Genomic DNA, 14,949 nt, shown 5'->3' with positions numbered 1-14,949 from the left:
CACCACTTCAGTATTGTGTTTGTAAAACACGTTACAGGTTTAAACTACGGGTTTTAATCTTGACACTTTCTAATGATCAATTAATCACCCGATCTCCAATCGATTATTTGATTAATCACACCTGGTGATATGTGTAATTGTATTGAAAGACAATTACAAGTAATACAAAGTAGTAACATAATGCTATTTACTGCAATGCTTCATAATGCCAGCTAATGTTTAATATACATACATTTTACTTACATGTAATTTGACAGTTTGAAAATATTTGCTTACATGTCATTGGAAGTTCTTTCGAAATACCCATCACCCTTTTTCAAGATTTATTTTTCTTGCACCAGTTTTTGATACCGCACTCAGGTAGACAAGATTAAATCGATCAATTATTTTTGAATTGATCAAAGCCCACAGGTGTGATTGATCTATGAATCATTAAATCGATTACAACCCCTAGTTTTAACAGTAACACATTTGTTTTTTACTTGCTTCTATCAAAAACAAGCTCTTCTCCAGCACTAAACCAGAAGAGCTGGACAGTCCTGCTCTAGAGGTCAAACTGCAGTCGCCTCTCTGGTGCATGTCAATGCAATTCTTTCATTTCAGGCTAATGAAAGCCATTACTCTGATCTATATATACAAATCCTATCCAGGGAATGAACAGGCAGCGCTCCATTTAGAATTCACCTGGATTTCCCCATTAGACATGAAAAATGTATCAAATAAAACAAGTCAAAGCGGAGTCCTATTACTAGAAATGAGAGGAACTGTAGCCTTTACTTAATCATTTTTTGAATTTAACAAAGTCCTTTCCCCTTATTATCCTGTAATGGACTGCCATGTTATTGTAAAGTAAAAAAAAAAAAAAAAGAATTGAAATCACACTGTAGGCCAATTTGTAGCACCTTGCTGTGCTGTCCTAATAGAATTTGTATTTTTAAAAGGCAGCCTTGGAATATAGTAGCCTATGTAGCAGTTTACTTGAAAATGTATTGAAATCCCGGGATGCCTTCCTCAAAACCTGGAAACGATCCATGGAAAACTTGGACAGGTGGCAACCCTACGCTTTGTATTTCTGCAGTCTACAGTCAGAGTTCCTGAGTTCAGGGTTCATTTCACTTACGTGGTACAGGGATGTGTCTGGGATGGGAGTGCTTATTGATTCTTGCCTCATCATTTCCATCTGCACACCGGGCTGCAGTGCATAGTGGATGGGGCTGCCCCCCTTCTCGCCCTTCTTTTTGGATTTCTTCCCCGTGTCTCGTTTGCTGCTCCTCTGCGTCAGGTACTCTTCTTGAGAGACTTTATCTTCACTCACATACCGCAGGAGGGAGGTTTCTGCGCAAAAAAAAAAACAAAACAAAAAAGAAATCTTCAAATACTGTCCATCACTGGCAATCCTGGCATGTGCTCTGTAATATATACAAGATGCATCTCCCTGCTCCTGTAAACATGACAACAGAACTGACTGACTGACAGACTCTTCCTTTTTACACGACTTGCATAAGCAAGTGAGCTTTTACCAGAACTTAAAATGCTAGGTATTAGGAAACCCTTAATACAGACAAATCAGCCAGTGTATACACAGTACATCTACACTGAAGTCTGATCCTCTGATAAACACTGGAAGACATTGGCCTTTCGTCTGTTAATCGTCAAAATTCCTGGTCAAACATATTACAGATAATCTGCTGCCCTCCGCTCCCTGCTGGTCATCTGAAACAGTGCAGCACTACAGCATTCTATACAGTCAAAATAACTGATCACTTACTTTCTTTTTAATATGCTACGGATGAAAGCTAGCTCATTTCGTCTCTATGGCCCCTGCAATGATGCTTCATTTCATCACAGTGTTTTCAATGACCCCCTATAATGCAAATCTCTCCTGCTTGTTTATGGAAAGTATAATTAGATCCATACTGTACGGGGAAGGCAATTAAGATCGGAGAGTTCATATTCTTTCCTAAACCTGCAAGCGCTTATCAACACTGAAGAGCATCTATTCAGTGGACTTCTTGCTTTAAACTTGAAGGCATACTACCTCTTCCTTCTTTAATATTGAAAGAAAAAAAAACTGCTTCAACATAATTAATGGCTTATGCCTTCAGCATTTGTAAAAAGGTAATCCATCCACACACATACGAAATAAAAATAAGCAGTAAAAGTTGACATTTGGGCCAATGCTTTCCCCAGTGTTAAATCTGTTCTGTTCACTTACACAGACAAATGAAATCACCAGTGGTCTAAAACCATGCAAGAAGGCAACAGTTTACAGTTTTACTGCAGTGAATTCCACTTAACTACAAAACATAGGCAATAAAACACCTGTACCTGTCATAATGCCATACTGCACAACCTACAAATAGCCTACATTGACAGACAACATTCAGAGGGCGTGTACTAGAACAGAGATTGTCATTCATCAAGCAGAAAAAAGGTCAATTCCTTTACCAGAGATTGGGGACCTCACATTGAACAATCAGGTTGAAGGAAATCGCTGATCCATTTTCTAATAAACATTTAAAATGCAAGCTTGTGCAAAACGTTTGCAGGTCCCAAACAGTTGGGAATTAAACAATTTATCTGCGTATACTCGGTAAACAAATGTGGTCCCTGCCTTGTGTCTAGAATTACGCAAGCAGACTGAGATTAAACACATGCTCAATCCTGCATTCACACTTTATGAAAAAAATAAATAAGACAGGCTGTGAATACATGGCAATCCCAAGTCATTCCTCTCAACACGATTACACACAAACACCACTTGGGAGCCGGGCACCACAGATCACTGTGCAGAGTTACAGACTGCCTGCCCTGCGATGAAGACTGCTGGAGTCAGACAAAGCCACCGCTCACCCCATCACTGAGGACAGGGAGCCTGCACCATCCCATTGCAGTGACACTGTCGAGCTGCAGTCATCAGGCAGCATTTGTACTGCATGTCCCAAAGGGATGGTAAAGACACAAAAGAATTAGTGCGGCAAGCTGGCATCTGTTTCACGTTGAACAAAACTGTGAAATAGTTTAGTTTTTTTTAGTTTTTAAAAGCTTTATAAGTAATATACTACAGAGTATACCACTAGAGTGGGTGTATCTAGCGTGGGATACATTTAGTGCAATACCATGCTTACCGGGACTAGTTTCAAATGTGGCTTTGCTCGCATTCCAATCCAGTGGTGTGCTGCTGAAATTGACACACTGAGCTCCCGGTTCTAGCTAAAAAGACGGTTTGCGAAGAGGCCATAAACAGGGTTCGAAATGAATCCGATTCGAAGCATAGTCTGTTGAAAATGAAAGCAAGGATCCACCAGGTAAAATAATCCCTGAATGAATTGATCAGCTGCTTCCCCTATTGACAGACAGGCTTTCAGCCAATAACATGCTTTGGCCCCGAAGTAAAGCCGTAACAGACTCCCTGGAAGACACAGCTTGCAAACGGAGATCTTTGTGTAGTACCACTTGTCTGTTTTAAAATGAAAATGCATGTTTGCTATAACACGCGTTTCTTTAACAAACCGCTTGTTTGAGCCCTATATACCTCGGGAAGATGTATGGAATTACTTTCATTTTTTTAATTAAATATCCTGTGTGTGAGATTTTGCAGCACAGTAATAATAATAATAATAATAATAATAATAATAATAATAATAATAATAATAATAATAATAATAATAATGTGCCCCTCATTAATTCTGTCCACAGCAATGCTGTGGCAATACCCATAAAGCAGCATCCTGTGCAGGTTCAGTGGGTTACCTGTTTTCACGCACCATGTGTTTCTTTCCTCCTCTATTATCTCCCTGCTTCCTCATAATCATATAGATTAACTTCCGTTCTTCTCAATAAGCGAAACCTATTTTTAGATAATAAATCTATGTCATTGAAACATTAGAGAGCAAATTACACCCCCCTCTTCCCCCTGCCCCATTTTTTTTATTTTTATAAATGAAGTGTCAAATAACCTTCTATTCCATTTGGGCCCAGCACTTACAGTCATTTAAATGCACTCACCTCGTCTCCCCTCTCGCTTAAGCTTGCTCGGATCCTCATAATCACCGACCCAATTATATTCCACTGGCATAGAAAAAGGTCTCAGCCTGCCTAGAAGGAAGAGAACAGAACTCAGTGTGCGCTCCATTCACTCCCAGTAGAGCCCCTTTGTTTAGGGATGCTCCAATACTCCAACGCACACGTACACATCAGGGATGGGAATAATAACTGCCACTGCATAGCGATCTGAAATACTCTAAGTTTTACATATCGGCTTAAAACAGTCAAACTTGAGCAAGCTTCATACAAACAGAACTCCCTGGAAATTAGACTTTTAGTCTCAGGGAGTAATTATCCTGGTTATGTGGGATAAATAGATAAGAGATGTAACAATTAATCGGTTAATCAATTATTGATCGCTATGGATTTTCAATTACACATTCATGGACGGATGAATATTTCAATGCCTGTCAATGGGTCCCAATGTAAGTTTGACACGCAGTACAGACAGGCAGTTGGACAGACAGACAGCCAGCCTACTGTACATACACCCCTAGATTATGATACACTCTAAAGTGTGACGTTCCGTATTTATTCCCTGCCATGTATCTCCCAGCAGGGATATGCACCCTCAGCAGGGGACAGTAATGCAATACATTGTATCCAGTTACTGACTCAACACTCCGCAGGCTGGCCTTCTCCCCCCAGCAGCAGCTGTGGCCGTGTCTCTAGTGAACAGCATTGAGGGAGGCTAAGCTCCGGATACATCACTGTTCCTCAATGGCTGTGATGTGACGTCAGCCTCATTTTGCTCAGCGCAGGTACTCTCTTCGGTAACAGCCAGTTCAATCTGCTGCCTCTGTCAGAGTTCTCTGAACTAACATTCAGATTCACTTACTGCTAGAAGTTAAAAGCACCCACTGCATACACCTGAGTGTCACCATTAACATGCCACTCCCCGCAACACTCTGCCTTAGTAGAACGATGCAGGGGGACAGGTTTACAGTTACACACTGCCCTTAATAAAACGATGCAGGGGGACAGGTTTACAGTTACACTCTGCCCTTAGTAGAATGATGCAGGGGGACAGGTTCGGTTACACTCTGACGTACAGATGTACTTGGAGGTTAGACATGATTCTCAGAGCTCTATTCATGCGACAGTAGGTATTAAACGATACAGACTGAATATAAACAACAAGAAGGATACAATAATTAAAATCATAAACAACTTCAAACACTAGAATGTACCTCAAAGCGTTAAATTCTATCGTGAATGATAGCCATGTTAATACAGCACTGGCAGATGCTCATAAAAAAAAGGATTAAAAAACATGCAGAATAGAACTATATTACACATATGCAGTATCACCATTCACAACTCTGTATGACTGTGTGATGGGTAGGCTGGCCCATATTACACATATGCAGTGTCACCATTCACAACTACTGTATGACTGTGTGACCCTCATCTCTCTGCATCTCCGCCACATTATTGCTTGAAAAAAAAAAAAAAAACGCATGCACTGGCCTTCCTAGACTTTGCCGTCTACCCACAGAGTCTAACAAACGATTTGTTTTCTATCTCGCATGGGAGCAGATCTAATATCTGAAGAAAGTTATTATTGTAAAACGTATTATATTGTTTACAGAGATTACTGTGTTCATTCTGTTACTGGGGAAAAAAAAAACATTTGAAACATTAGCGTCAGCAGAATATTCTGAATCCGTACTAAAACTTTGTCTTATTCTTTTTTAACTTAAAAAAAGCTTTACGGTACAGCAAATAGGAATTCCAATAAATTGAGCCAGCTGGGAGGAGCTTGGCTGTTGTCCCATGTGCCCAGCTACTGTGTGTCCAGTGGCTCTGCACGGCACAGCGGGCTGGTTGATCCCCTGCACACACACACACACACACACACACGCATGCACGCAAACACACGCACGCACGCACACGCTGCCTGCTCCTCTAAGCTCTGCAGCAGGAGGGCTGTCGTTCACATGGGGACACAGATAACACCACACTACTCTTGTTACCACTGAAAGAGAGAGCAACTCTGCCAAAAGGTCAAGTCGATTTCAGTCACAATGAGCAAGACGGCAGATCTGATAGACCGACGCAGTTGAGGGAACATGCGCCAAGGGAACAATCCACTGTGTCTTTGGTGGGGAATGCATTTCTTTTTACACCCACTGTAGGTGGATTTCCAAAGAGTGTTTCAGGTTTGCCTCCATCCTTTTCAGTTCCATGTGCGGCTGTGTCACCCAGCCCATTTCCTCTTTCAGAGGCCTCGAGTACAGCAGTGATTCCTCCCCCGTCCCTCACCCTGGCACTTCTGTACAGAAGGAGAGCGGATCAACTTCCCTTTCCTTCCAGCGCAGTTCAAATGAATGACTTTAATTTTAAACTGTGCACTCAGTGTACCCATTAACTGCGGCCACAGGGAGTTACAACGTCCACTAGTCTGTTGGCTGTGTAACGGCACTTTATAAATAAATTCAATGAATATTTATTTTATTAGTGTTTCATTTTTCCCTAAGGTTATGAATCCATCTCTAGGTCAGCTTCTGGTTTGCATCAGTAACGCTGAGGAACAGTACGACAATAAACATTGAGTCACTCTGCCTCAACAGTAAGCCTTTCCGATAACTAATGAACTCCAATTACATTTCAGCCTCAAAACAGTTTGCTATAAATGTGTTATTGAAAGAAAACAAGCTGGGGAAAAAAATGGCCAATTTAGAGTAGCTCAATTTTAAAATATGTTTTTGGATAAGCAGTAACAATGTGAGTATGATATATGAATGTGAGCAATGACAGATATCTCTATGTATGATTCTGAAACGCTAGCTAAATAAATATCCTCAGCAGGGTTCATCAATGGATAAGCTGTTTTGTAGTTTGTATGGATTTTTTTCTCTCTAATTTAGAGTTTTGTAGCATTGCTTAGTCTGAGCTCTGGTCCTGCACACACGCACACACACACGGATGACCAGAAGCTGCATGGAAGAATCCATGGAGAAGTCAAAGTCATCAGGGTACTATAGGGGCACTGGGCTAGGGTGTTGACATCCCTGCTCCAGGCAGTTTCTGACCAGCTAACTGTATGAATTGGCGATAGGAGCCAATGAAGCTTCTGAAATAGTAAAAGTCAACCCCAGTCACTATTTCAATCTCAGCACACAGACCTGCACCAGAGGACACATTTGGAAGTTGAGCAGAGCGATTCAGAGCAGAGTTTAGGCGGCACTGTCTTCTTTACACAGAGTGGTGGGTGTATAGAAAGCTGTGTTGTTGCTGCTGATTGACGGAGATCCTTCAAAAGCAGTCTGGCTGCGGCTCTGGGATCCGTCCACTATTAGGAACTGGACAAGCAGCATTGGGCTGAATCACGACTTTTCTTATGTGCTGGAACTTAGCAACATTACAGAACATAAAAGACTCCTGCAGTTTTATTCTGCAAAGGAACTGCGCTTGTTAACGCAGACGGACAGGAGAAGAAGCTGTGAGTTTATTTTAAAAATGAACACGATTTTCTCCAATGCCCTTCTGTGTGACACTGTCTGAGAAGAGCAGATTCCTACTGGATGACCAGAGCCTCCTAGAGCACCACCGCAGCACCAGCATTAGAGCACATTAGGAAGATGCTGCTTCTGCTGCCCAGTGTTTTTGTGTTGCGTTTTTAGATGCCAATGTGTTACGTACGTGTGTCACAATCCATTTTTTTGGCAATCACTTAACTACCAGTATGGGAGTATCCAGAGATTTTGCAGGTCTCTTATTACTCTTATTTTATACCATTATCCTAGCTCCATAAATGTTGTTGTTGGCCAACTTATAAATGCACTTTAATGCTGTTCAAATACAATGTATTAGAACACCCCACTCCTCCTGTTGTTTTGATTTGCTGTGCATATGAAATCAAACCACTGTAACTTAAAATAGGTAAATTAGTGATTGCCTAATTTAATTGATGACTTTAAATCGCACATGCAATTCATTTAAAATAGTAAGAGAAAAGGACCATATATGATAAAATGCATGAGAAGTTGTTTAAAATGCCTGCTTAAAGTCCAACGTGGTCTCACATTTTCACACGTGAATGCATATTGTTTCTATAATCACCGATTACTGACTCCTCTGTAACCGGGTGTGAGAGAATTAATGACCCGTTCAGTGCGCTGGGCCCATCAGCAGCACTAAACCTGGGTAAAAGCAAGAATCTTGAGGAAATGGGGTACTCTGTCGCTCACGGTCGATAATGAATAACAGGCACTGGGTAGTGAGAGCAATGGAGTGTGTCGGGGAGGATAAAGGAGATTAATAATGCTGCGCAATGTGATGTGCTTTTAAGGGGTTTAGAAGATGCTTTGAGCAGCATCTGGGCATCGGGGGGAGATATAGACACTGCTACTCCGTTATAATGTGATTGTCGGGGTCCATAATTAGGAGACCGTGTTTATTTGTATTTTGCCTTTGGCATTTTTGTTGCCGAAATGATTTACAATGCCCACAAGACAAATTAAGCCACACCAAAAACAATAAACAGTCTTGCACTCTCACAGCAGCACATTCACACAGAAGCTTGTCTCACTAGGCTCTGCCCGTGCTCATGTAGGCACCCCCCTATATGCTTTCATGTCCCAGCCTTCCTTGACGTTCCTGCAGAAATCGAATAAAACAAAAGCAAATAAAACAAACAGTCTAATTCATTGTCTTTAGCGCAGAGCATTTTTTTTCCTAGAGCAGCCCTCTTCGGAGTCAATCTTATCCAGAAAACCTCTTAGTTTTTCTTCATCTTTTAGCTATCCATGCAATATAGATTCTGCAACATCTTTTGAAACTGTGATACTGTGTTAGGGAACACTAACACTCAGCTTCATAGGATTCTGGCTGGGGATGAAATCTTTACAAAGCAAAACAAAAGGATTGGTTGCAGATTGCTTGTAAAGAGAAGAGCAGTGGTTTACCATAGGTAGGCGTGCTGTCTCTGCGGCTCGGTCCCCCTGCCCTTCCCTTCTCATACTCATAGCAGTACAGCACCGTGTCCTCTTCCACCATGGTGACGCGCTTGCGGTATTCCTGGTCCAGGAACGAGTTGGGCGATTCCGAACCTTTCGCCACCGGCACTCCCCCATGGTGCCTGGGAATGTCGTCGCTGATGAGGTTTCCCTTCTCGTCTCTGCTGGAGCAAATAAAATGGAGGACGGTCAGAGTCGTTGCAAAGGCTTTATTAGGAACCAGCCACTGCCGTTACAGTATTTCCAGCAGCACTGCAGATTGGAGACAGCCTTGTGAACACCATCGTGTTACTGATGTAACATTCATTTCATTACACACATTCCTGTAAGAACATGTAAAAGCTGTTAACCAGTTATTACCATGTTATTACAGGGTTGCTGTAATCTAAAGTGCTACCGGATTGTCTTCCTCTGCTGGCAGGAAGAATGATTCCTGCACTCTGTGGAAGCTGATTCGGTTTATCATACAGAACATTATTCTCATCATACAGATCATCATTCAGAACATTCTCATCATACAGAACAACATTCTCATCATACAGAACATCATTCAAAACATTCTCATCATACAGAACATCATTCTCATCATACAGAACAACATTCTCATCATACAGAACAACATTTTCATCATACAGAACATTCTCATCATACAGAACATCATTCTCAAAAGGACCATTACACAGTAGATCAACGACTCTTTTTCAACTAGAAAATCCATTTTACCATGCCACCACACTATAGATGAACTTCCTGTGCAGCAGGCAATGGGGATCCCAACTTTAGCTACTGTAGAGTTTCAGCCCTTCAACAGTGCTACATTTAGAAATAAAAAAAGTGCTGTACAGCAAATACATGGGAGTCAACTGAAAGCTTCAGTCTCTTAAGATAAACAGTGGTAAGATGATGGATTTTAACGCTTTGCTCATTAACCCTTTTGGACTTTGGAAGTACTGGCTAACTAGCTTTTATTTATGGAGTGCCAGAGCAACAATATCTCCTAAGCAAAGAGTGGCTTCTGCATGTGACTGGGAACACAGCAGCAGACCTGGGAGTGTAGGGTTCGGCGGGCGGGGGAGGGATGTATAGGTCCTGCAGAGCCGAGCTGTCCCGCTTGGAAGGCGTGCTGATGGTGCTGGAGGGGGTGGCCACGCTGCTCGTGGGACTTCTGGGGATAATGGGCTGAGAGGAGAGGAGAGAAGGTAATGAACACCGAGGCATCATGGCTTGATAATGTGAAGTCAAACCGGTTATCAGCTTTTATACAAGTCGCACACAGCCATCACATACACACGTACACACATTTCTGCTGGAAAGCAATGGCATTTCACAGAACAGAGACAGTAATCTTTGCCTGGATCTTTCCAGTTTAACCCTAACCACTTGTGTATACTGTCCGCTGTTCTTCGGTTTATATTATTGGAATTATTTCCTGTAAGTGATGGTACATAGCAATATCATAGCACGGCTCCCCCGCCATTACTCTGACTGAAGTTTCTTGGAATGAACTCCAGCAGCAGAGAGAGAGAGAGAGAGAGAGAGAGAGAGAGAGAGAGAGAGAGAGAGAGAGAGAGAGAGAGAGAGAGAGAGAGAGAGAGAGAGAGAGAGAATGCCCTAAAGATCATGATATTTAAGGATAAACATACTAATTTATTGCTACATGGGTATGATCGCAGTCTAAGGGTCAGAATATTTAAGGATATATAAACCGATGTATTGCTACATGTATGTGTGGATTGTTCCAGGGACAGTGCTATACCTCCTGGGAAGGTTTATTAATTCTCAATGCACCAAAAAGTCTATACAATAAATGAAGAGAACAGCTTGGGCAAGACCAGGAGAGCTGGTATTGATGTTTAAAATGGAATGCCTGCCATGAAATTCTCAGAGGAACCTGTGGATGCCAAGGAGAGAAGGAAAGGAAAAAATGAAAAGGTCTGGCTGGGGGGGAAATACAACAACAGTTAAATCACTGGAGGAATTAGACGCCAGATGATATAAAAAGAATAAAAAAACAACCTACAAGAAAACTGACCACGGTGGACACTGTGAGAGAGAGAGAGAGAGAGAGAGACTGACATGACTGCACTCTATACAGTGGCTTAAACGCACTATGTGTACTCCAAGTGTTGTGGCCAAGGGGAAGAAAAAACCCAGGTACAGTAGCAGCAGGCTGGTGTCCAGTGTTATGAAATTAATACATCACAGAGAATCTTACATCCACCAGGGATGGAGTGTTACAGATGCACTTGCTTCAGATCTAATTAAAACAGTGTGGACTAGTGTTCACAGAGTGTGAATCTGAACTCTCTCCAAACTGTGCGGTGCTCTGGCAGTGTGGACTGGAGTTCACAGAGTGTGAAGCTGAACTCTCCAAACTGTGCAGTGCTCTGGCAGTGTGGACTGGTGTTCACAGAGTGTGGAGCTGAACTCTCTCCAAACTGTGCGGTGCTGTGTGTGTGTATTTACAGCTGTTCATTTTTTTTTTCTCCTTCTTCTAGATATCTTGTGTCTATTTGGAGGTCAGCTGCTTCACTTCCTACAGTACTGTTGGTAGCACTCCTGCATACATATACATACAGTGGTCGCTCATTATAAGGCAACCTTCATACCGCATCATTTTCATTACAGAATATACCTTTATATAACAGAAGAGCCCTCTGGTGGTATTATAAAAATATTGTAGTGTGCTTCATGTGTATTAAGCCTTGCTATATGGAATTGTTCTTGACATGCTACAGTGGGTAGAATGCTCTCAGGGCATCAACAGAAAGCATGTGTTTTTTCCACATATAATGAATGCCCCTCATTCTCCCCAACACACTGCACAGTATATCCATCTTAATTATGAATAGCACAAATCAAACACAAGCAATGTCCACTCCTCCGATTGAGCTTCCTAATAATCCTTGTAATGGCTTGGCATCCTCACACCACTGAACTGACTGGAGAGGCAAGGGCTGGATGCAAACTGCTATCCTTACTGTTCAAAGATGAATGTCTTACCATTCAACTAAAGAGCGAGCTCTGTGGTCAAGATGTAAATATAGGTCTTATGCTGATGTCAGTATTATTACCTCATCAGCTGCTTACACTTAGTAGTCACAACAATTAAAGTAACGTGTTGCAGTAAAACTGTGCCACCTAGACACTTACAATACATATCAGGAATTGTGTCATTTAACCACCCCGTCCTGCCAGTCCCCCGTGGGGCTATCACCCCAAAAATCAATATTCCTCTAGGTGCACCAACACAGCTACACACTTGCAAAAGTGCACTACAGTCCAGCAATTCGTTCAGGAGTTATCTTGTGTCAGACAGCAGTAGAGAAGAAGAAGGGATTGGAGGTGTCTGGCCAAAAGAGAACGTCTCCACCTAGACACAATAAAGCACAGGGAGATTGATAAAGGGCTGGCTCGCTGCTTGGATAATGTTTTATTTAAGTAGGCCAACGAGGCAGAGCTGATTTCAGAGGATAAATCAGCCCGCACAGATTCCTTATTGCCGCTGCAGATCAATTAGAGGAGGAATAGCATTCTCTGGCACCTAAATGGCTGACTTCTTCAGCCAAGCATGTCCTGAGGAACTCATGTATCACTGCTGAAGACAGACAAAAATCAACAAAGCTATCGAATGACCCCCCACACACACACAGATCGCTTGCTGATTAATCCAACAGCTCTTTAGCATTTTGACAGTCTATATATACATACATATAAAAAGAACATAATTGGTTTATGCAGAACATTCATTTGGTGAAATAAAACAAAGACGTATTGCAGTTTCCGCTTCGATCATTACTTACCAGGATTACAGGTTTAAAATACGAGTCTGAAATATTGCAGCTGTATATTAACTAACGCACGCTTCTTTGCATATCATCTTCTGTTTCGGTCTTTTACATCCTGGAGAAAACGGTTTCAATCACTCCTGTGGGTTCTCTTACAAACATGTCTGATCTAAGTGTAATATTTATTTCAATAGACTCCTTTACTTAACCAGGTAAGAACAACACTGTCTAAAAACAGAACACATTAAAAACACAGAGAGGGAAAAAAATAATATCAAGAAGTAGGCATAGTTCATTTCCAATGCTCATATTTTACCAATCCAAAATATCTGGACCAATGTCTGTAAAAAGTTTTTAAATTAAATGAAATTACATTACATTCAAAGCAATGAAGTCCAGGGTTGGGGTCAATTCCTTTCTTTTTCAATTCCAGTTCCTTTTTCAAATCGGTTCCCAATTTTAATTCCCATTCCCTTTGAATCGATTCCACTTCCCCAGTCCTTCATAGGAATTCCTTTGACGGAATTGGAATTGTGATTGATTAAAAGGAATGGGAATGATTTTGAAATAGAATTGGAATTTTAAAAAGGCCATTGACCCCAGCCCTGATGCAGTCCCTGTTCTGGCATGGCCTGCTGTAATAACGGCTGGTCTTCCTCACCTGCAGTGCAAGGGGCTTCCATCTCATGTTCTTTAGTAAAGCAGGAGCTGCAGTTAGCATGCTTTGAGGTCGCTTTTTCAAAGTCAAGATCACACCACTGAGATCTTCACGTAGTGCGTTTACCAAGTTTTTCAACTGCCACCCCACCTAATAACCAACAAATACATTAATCAAACAAATCAAGTGAAATGCGTACATGAAAAAGCACCACCTTGTACTCAAAGGTAGCCCTTTTTCTACATCAGGAAGAAATACCACAAAGAACCAATGCAGTATGTGTCACTGGGGGCAGTGTTGCAGTGGGGACAGGTTAATGGTTACACTCTGGTGTACCAGCTGTACTTACAGGGGGTGCATTACAAGTTTTAAAAAGTCACCAGGATGTGATGATGAAAAAGAAAATGGTATGTACCGAAGAACACAGTGATTTTAACCAACACCAGGAATGTGTTAGTTAAGACTGAGTTGTATGTGTAATGCAAAGATCATCTCGCAGCATTTCTGCTAATGCTGGGTTGGGCACAATATAGTACATCAAGTGAGCCAGTACTTTAAAGCACTAGTATATTTGTAGCAGACTCTTAATTAATGAAAGTCTTCTACGTTTGAACCGATTTAGAAATACAAAATGAAACGTAGTAAGTTCAATGAGAAGCATTTCGACCGGAAGTCTTTTTCAATGTCTTTGTTTTCCATTAAGAAACTGAAAAAGACCACAGATAAACAATGAAAACAGCGAGAGCTCAAAACCAGCAAAGAAACCAAGGACAGGCACAGCATGCGTTTCAAGACGAGACATTAAAACATTTGAAGATTTGATTCTGAAGATTTAGATCAGCTGTAAAATAGAATCTGAAAATTCTCCTGTTCAAATGGAAGTGGAATGTTAAGAAGCCGGTGTTCTATTGTACATTCAAACAGCTGATTACAGAGTTTCATTGGAATCCACCTGGCCTGGGTCATTGATCTACTCTACTGGGGGATTGACCTTGAAGTATTTTTTCTACCCCAGCTTGGAGAATAGTCTCAGATTTGAGGAGCTGCTGTCCGCACACAATAATAAAAAGCTGTTTTGTCAGTTACGACAATAGCACAGATGAGGAACTTTTACATGCTATTGTTTGAGTGCTGGGCAATGCAATTACTTTGATGGGCAGTCCGCAGAGTTATATAATATAATGATTCTGTAAACATGTGCACACACACACACACAAAAATACATGTGCACGTGCACAGACACACAAAACACACGTACGCACACACAACACACACACACACACAGTAGAATGGCTATTTTGATTACTTCACTGACGTCCCAAGATGTACACGGCCATGTTTTAAAAGTGATTACTCCAGTCTTCAATAACCTTAAGACACCTAAAATGATTGTACTTAAAGTATATTTCAGGTTCTTAAAAAAAGAAACAGCTATTTTTCTTAATACAGACTGACCCTTTTATTCACTCAAGCACACAAGCCTGAGAGACAGCCA

The 14,949-nt window shown here is 41.4% G+C and overlaps 1 protein-coding gene across 8 annotated transcripts in view; it reads right to left on the bottom strand.

The window, feature by feature from the left end:
• Nucleotides 1-14,949, bottom strand: part of LOC117405124 (connector enhancer of kinase suppressor of ras 2) — a 129,355-nt gene that overhangs the window by 55,681 nt on the left and 58,725 nt on the right. For 5 of the 8 annotated variants that reach the window (XM_059028073.1, XM_059028065.1, XM_059028068.1 and 2 more), the window contains 5 exons: nt 13,458-13,604; nt 10,054-10,187; nt 8,958-9,172; nt 4,009-4,098; nt 1,121-1,335 (listed from right to left, as the gene is read on the bottom strand). In XM_059028073.1, coding sequence (XP_058884056.1) covers nt 1,121-1,335; nt 4,009-4,098; nt 8,958-9,172; nt 10,054-10,187; nt 13,458-13,604 — 801 coding nt within the window. The remainder of the gene's footprint in view (nt 1-1,120; nt 1,336-4,008; nt 4,099-8,957; nt 9,173-10,053; nt 10,188-13,457; nt 13,605-14,949) is intronic. The other 3 variants (XM_059028067.1, XM_059028070.1, XM_059028072.1) reach the window with 1 other exon arrangement.

This window comes from Acipenser ruthenus, chromosome 8, assembly GCF_902713425.1.
Source record: "Acipenser ruthenus chromosome 8, fAciRut3.2 maternal haplotype, whole genome shotgun sequence".
Taxonomy (NCBI): Eukaryota; Metazoa; Chordata; class Actinopteri; order Acipenseriformes; family Acipenseridae; genus Acipenser; species Acipenser ruthenus.
This window is presented reverse-complemented; position numbering and strand designations above follow the sequence as displayed.